The sequence below is a fragment of the Silene latifolia genome, chromosome 2, assembly GCF_048544455.1.
Source record: "Silene latifolia isolate original U9 population chromosome 2, ASM4854445v1, whole genome shotgun sequence".
Lineage (NCBI taxonomy): Eukaryota > Viridiplantae > Streptophyta > Magnoliopsida > Caryophyllales > Caryophyllaceae > Silene > Silene latifolia.
Window position 1 is genome coordinate 101,838,984 of NC_133527.1, and position 4,400 is coordinate 101,843,383.

The 4,400-nt window shown below is 34.7% G+C and overlaps 1 protein-coding gene across 1 annotated transcript; it reads left to right on the forward strand.

The window, feature by feature from the left end:
* The first annotated feature begins 596 nt into the window (after positions 1 to 596).
* On the forward strand, positions 597 to 1,547 carry LOC141641143 (uncharacterized). Its single transcript, XM_074449816.1, has one exon. It carries the CDS (start codon positions 597 to 599, stop codon positions 1,545 to 1,547), a length of 951 nt encoding a protein of 316 aa, XP_074305917.1.
* Positions 1,548 to 4,400: the final 2,853 nt, after the last annotated feature.

Sequence of the window (4,400 nt, forward strand, 5' to 3'; positions counted from 1 at the left end):
ATATAGTCAACTGATCAACATTAATCGATAATGATTGGCTAACTAGAGTTTGACATTACTGTCGTTTAACGGTGGTGATTAGTTGATCCCTTAAGGTCACACCTATATGACAATTCCATTAATAGATAAGTTAATTAGTTGTATAATGATACAAGTTAATTAATTCCTTAAAAATTTAACAAATTATATTTGTGAGTGAGAATTTGTATCTTATTGTAATTCGATTAAATAAGATTCATTTTAGTAATTAATATGTTATATTACTAAAATTGATTATTGTTTATGAAATAATTAAGATAAGAATGAATGGTTAATTATAATTACAAAATACTGTGAATTATATTAACTTGACCAATTTTATACACAAGTAATTATGTATTACTAGTAAATTTGTTATTTGTGTTGTAAATGTAGTAAGAATAAGAAATATATTAGGGCAAATATTTCTTACTTCTTATAAGTTAGATGCCATTGTATCCAAGCCCTATAAATATAGAGGCTATGTCATTTGTTCATTACACAATTTAATAAGAAACTCATTCTCTTCTTTCTTAGTTTATAACACGTTATCAGCATGTAACTCAACGTATTGAGCGATGTCGAACCTTTCAAAGTTAGAATTTTTGGCTCTTGACATATCGGGCAAGAATTATTTATCATGGATTTTGGATGCTGAAATCCACCTCAAGGCCGACTCTCTTGGTAACACCATCATTGAAGGGAACGAAGCATCCCCTGAGGATCGTTCTAAGGCTTTGATTCTCCTTCGTCGTCACCTTGACGAATCTCTAAAGGAACAGTATCTAATGGTGAAAGATCCGTATACTCTGTGGATGGAACTAAAAGGTCGTTTTGACCATCAAAAATCGGTTATCCTTCCACGTGCAAGGTACGAATGGATGCATCTTCGTCTACAAGATTTCAAAAGTTTCATTGAATATAATTCAGCACTTTTCCAGATTGTTTCTCGTTTGAAATTATGCGGAGAAACTATCACTGATTCTGACCTTTTGGAGAAAACTTTTTCAACCTTTCATGCTTCAAACTTGGTTCTCCAACAACAATATAGAGAGCGCCAGTTCAAAAAGTATTCTGAGCTCATCTCTTGTCTATTAGTTGCTGAACAGAACAATGAGTTACTAATGCAAAATCACCAAACTCATCCCACAGGCTCAGCGCCTATTCATATTATTGAAGCAAATGCCACTGTTGCTGAAAAAGGTGGGAAAAGGCATGAACATGGGTTAGGCCCTAAAAAATTCATTAACAAAAAGAAGGTTGGCTCTAGTTCTTATCAAAAGAAGGGGAAGAAAAATAAAACTATATGTCATCGATGTAGCTCACAAGGACATTGGGAAAATGTTTGTCGTACTCCAAAACATCTTGTTGATCTCTATAAGGCTTCGATCCAAGCAAAAAATGTTGAAACCAATTTTGCTCAGTTTGACGTGCCAAATGAAAATGCCCATTTTGATCTCCCTGATCTCAAGGCCACGGCAAATCATAACGAATTTGATGACATTGATGCTTTCATTGGCGATGTTTAAGCCCATTACTAGAACTTAATGTTTTTTTTTTTCAATAAATGACCATGTTTGTCTTGGTCTAGGAAGATTTGTTGTTGTTGTTTTTTTTTTTTTTGTCTTTTCTTTCGGACAATTAATTTTACCTAGTGAGTTAATTTGTTATTCTTCTTAGAAATGAAATTTGATTTTGTTCCACAATTTTATTATCTCACCTTCTAGTTTTTTTTTCTTTTATAACTATTATTATTATTATTCATTCATTCATATTTTCATTTTCTTTCTTCTTAAAGGAGGATGGATATTGCTAGTAAAAGGTTACTAGCAAATGACGAAGATATTTGTCTTGTAGATAGTGCAACAACACATACAATTCTCCGTGATAAACGATTTTTCTCCCATTTAACATTAGCCACGACAAATGTTAATACTGTATCAGGGACATCAAACATAATTGAGGGCTATGGAAAAGCATCTCTCATGTTACCAAATGGTACAAATATCCATATTCATGAGGCCTTATACTCAAAAAGATCTGAGCGAAACTTGTTGAGTTTTAAAGATATCCGTCTTAATGGATATCATCTTGAGACAACAACTGAGGCTAACATAGAGTACCTATGTATTACAAAAATTATCTCGGGAAATAAAGAATTATTAGAAAAACTTCCTGGATTGCCCTCAGGATTATATCATACTACCTTAATTGAATCACATCTTATTGTGAAACATTCAAAAACCCATGATTCCAATATTTTTAAAATTTGGCATGACCGATTAGGTCACCCAGGAAAGACAATGATGCGTCGAATTGTAAAAAATTCGCATGGACATCCCTTAAAGAGTTTGAAAATCTTATCCACTGATGATTGTCCATGTGATGCCTGTTATCAAGGAAAATTAATAATCAGACCATCTTTAACCAAAGTTGGTGTTGAATCTCCTAATTTCCTACAACGAATTCAAGGCGATATATGTGGACCTATTCACCCCAGCAGTGGACCATTTCGCTATTTTATGGTTCTAATTGATGCTTCAACAAGGTGGTCTTATGTTTGTCTACTTTCAACTCATACTGTCGTATTTGCAAGACTTCTTGCACAAATTATTAGACTACGAGCTCAATTTCCAGATTTTAATATTAAATCTATTAGTCTTGACAATGCTGGTGAATTTACATCTAAAACATTTGATGAATATTGTATGTCAATAGGTATTAGTGTTGAACACCCAGTTGCCCACGTGCACACTCAGAATGGTATGGCAGAGAGTTTTATAAAACGATTACAATTGATTTCCCGTCCATTAATTTTAAGGTCGAAGTTACCATTCTCAACGTGGGGCCATGCAATATTACATGCAGCATCACTAGTACATATACGACCAACCAGCTATCAACAATACTCTCCCGTACAACTTGTATTTGGGCATCAACCAAATATATCCCATCTTAGAACTTTTGGTTGTGCAGTGTATGTCCCAATAGCTCCACCGCAGCGAGCAAAAATGGTTCCTCAACGTAGACTCGGTATATATGTTGGATATGATTCTCCATCCATCATCAGATACTTAGAAACCCTAACAGGAGATGTTTTTAAAGCAAGATTTGCTGATTGCAAATTCGATGAGTCAAATTTCCCATCGTTAGAGGGAGAAAAACTAAAGTTTGAGGAATATCGTGAAATTTCATGGAATACACCAACATTAGCCCATTTTGATCCTCGTACAAAACAATGTGAGCTTGAAGTTCAAAAGATCATACATTTGCAGAATATTGCTAATAAAATGCCTGATGCATTTACTGATACGGGAAGGGTGACAAAATCGCATATACATGTTGCAAATGCTCCAGCAAAAGTACGTATCCCAGAAGGAGATCATGATAATATAAATGACTCCAAGCCACGTTTAAAGCGTGGTCGACCTCTTGGTGCAAAAGATTCAGTTCCGCGAAAAAGGAAAATAGGAGTCGTCATTTCGGGAAAAGACGATCTTTCTGAAAATTTAATTGAACAATCAATTGCGAATGAACAAATTGCACCACAAGAGGAACATGTACCAACTCAAAACAATGAAATACCTATAAATTATGCTGGTACGAAACAAAACTGGGATAGGAATAAAATTACTCCCGATAATGAGTTTGCTTTTACCATTGCTCTAAATACAATAGAGCATATTGATGACCCTGAACCACAATCCGTCGAAGAATGCCAAAATAGAAATGATTGGCCAAAGTGGGAGGAAGCAATCCAAGCGGAGTTTAACTCAATAACAAAGAGAAAAGTTTTTGGTCCAATTGTTGAAACTCCTAAAAGTATAAAACCCGTCGGATACAAGTGGGTATTTGTACGAAAACGCAATGAAAAGAATGAAATCATGAGATATAAAGCTCGATTAGTTGCTCAAGGTTTTTCACAAAGACCAGGGATTGCTTACGAAGAAACTTATTCCCCAGTAATGGATGCAATCACATTTCGCTTCCTAATTAGTTTTGCAGCTTCAGAAAGGCTTAATATGCGTCTTATGGATGTAGTCACAGCCTATCTTTATGGATCACTTGATAGTGACATCTATATGAAAATTCCTGAAGGACTTTATATACCTGAAGCAAATAAGTCCAACGGACGAAATATGTACTCAATCAAACTCCAAAGAGCTCTATATGGACTAAAGCAATCTGGAAGAATGTGGTACAAACGTCTTAGTGAGTACTTGTTGAAAGAAGGATACACCAATAATGCTATTTGTCCATGTGTATTCATTAAGAAATCCAACTCGGGGTTTGCTATAATTGCGGTATACGTTGATGATCTAAACCTTATTGGGACCCTTGAAAATCTCACTGAAACTGCTTTTTATTTAAAAAGGGAATTT

What these genes read in the sequence shown, in the direction of transcription:
- LOC141641143 (XM_074449816.1), top strand. Translation starts at nt 597, where the DNA reads ATGTCGAACCTTTCAAAGTTAGAATTTTTGGCTCTTGACATATCGGGC.